Source organism: Topomyia yanbarensis, chromosome 1 (genome assembly GCF_030247195.1).
Source record: "Topomyia yanbarensis strain Yona2022 chromosome 1, ASM3024719v1, whole genome shotgun sequence".
Taxonomy (NCBI): Eukaryota; Metazoa; Arthropoda; class Insecta; order Diptera; family Culicidae; genus Topomyia; species Topomyia yanbarensis.
In genome coordinates this window covers 37,390,049-37,391,635 of record NC_080670.1, presented here as the reverse complement: position 1 = coordinate 37,391,635, position 1,587 = coordinate 37,390,049, and the positions used below count along the sequence as shown (strand labels likewise).

General features: G+C 47.7%; 1 protein-coding gene across 1 annotated transcript; it reads right to left on the bottom strand.

The window, feature by feature from the left end:
• Positions 1-236: 236 nt before the first annotated feature.
• LOC131676284 (uncharacterized) lies at positions 237-1,382 on the bottom strand. Its single transcript, XM_058955403.1, has one exon. It carries the CDS (start codon positions 1,361-1,363, stop codon positions 569-571), a length of 795 nt encoding a protein of 264 aa, XP_058811386.1. The 5' UTR covers positions 1,364-1,382; the 3' UTR covers positions 237-568.
• Positions 1,383-1,587: the final 205 nt, after the last annotated feature.

Below are 1,587 nucleotides of genomic sequence, written 5' to 3'. Positions count from 1 at the left end.
ATTTATTTAAATCGCTTCGCATGGTTCACCACGCTGCTGCTACGTTTCTTTATTTGACAGATTTCACATTACCTGGAAAAAAAAACTTCCCGCTACTGTTCTGGCGTTACATGGTACAACTCAAATAACTTAAGTACGAATTTTTGGTCAGAGGGAAATAAATATCCAATAAATTACAATTACAATTACAATAAATAATAAATACAAGATAACGTACAAGGCGGCTGGGCCCAGGCGATCAAACTAGTTCATGTGAGGCACCAGCCGATCGACGCGCTGGTCGTTCTGCTTGAGCGGTAAAAAAGCTGATTGGGTTGATCGGCCCAGGTCTGGAGCCAGCCGCATTGTGCTTCATTGTTTCCCACTTGCTGCAAGCTTTCGTTTTCTGCATTCCTAGGAGTGGTAAATCCGATCGACGAGATCTCGAAGTGTGCGCACGTCAGGGATCTGGCGATCCCTGAAATTCTTCTAATCCTACATGGGTTTTTTTTTCGTATCCTAATGACCGATTGGAGCACGGGTTGTTAGAGGGTTCCTTGGATGTGTAGAGTTTGACGGTCGGGAGCGCTTAGTTCTTGGGAACGTGGGCTCGGTACGCACGGTCCTGCATTTGCATATCGTTGCTGACGGAGTTTCCGAAGCTACGGTGGAACTGGCCAGATTCGTGGTTATCGAACTCACCATGATTCGACGAGTAGGTATGGCTCTGTTGGACATGCGGGTGCTTCACGATTTCGTAGGTCGTCTTTTCGTGTCCCTCTGGGGTGACCAGTTTCTTCAAACCGATGATGGCGGATATAACCAGAGCAATTTTACCGATGATGAGAGCCTTGCCGGCAACGATAGCAATTGAGTGGTAGACCATGGTTAGGATACCTCCCTTGATAGCCATTGCAGCGAGGAATGGTCCAAGGTACTTCTTCATCTTCTTTCGGCCTTCCTCGACCAGTCGTCCAGTTTCCTGCTGTCCCGAGGCGAGCATTCGTGGTACGTTCAAGGAAAGCTGATGAGTATCCATGAAGCGGGCGGCACGTTGATACAGCAGCTCATCGATCTTGGCCGAGGACAGTTTGTTCAGTTCGAGTTCGTTGAGCGTGGGTTCGTTCAGGGCACGCTTTTGGCTCTCACCATCGGTCTTTTTCAGAATTGACACACCGTCAATCAGCTTCACGCTTGGCAGTTTAATGGCCCGGTCGGTCAGTTTCAGCGCTTGGACCTTAATACACTTGAGCAGTTCATCACTGTCCTCACAGAGGGAGTACACTTTCCGCAGGGCACGCACGGTTCCATCTTCGGCGGCGGTGGCGGATTCGATGGCGATCAGAACACAAAGCACACTACACACTAACTTGAAGGATGCCATAGTTTATTAGTTTCTCTGTGATTTGGTAAGTGTAAATTGACTATAAAATTAAACTAAACTACTAATTGATGGATTGATTGCAGTGCACTTCCTCCGATCCGGATCGGTTTGAACCATTTATACTACTGATAGCTTTCCTTGAGACGCGCCCAGATTTTATTCGTCCAAAAACCAACCCACCCAACGCCCTTCGTGTCCCTATGTACAATTTCCATACGTCCAAC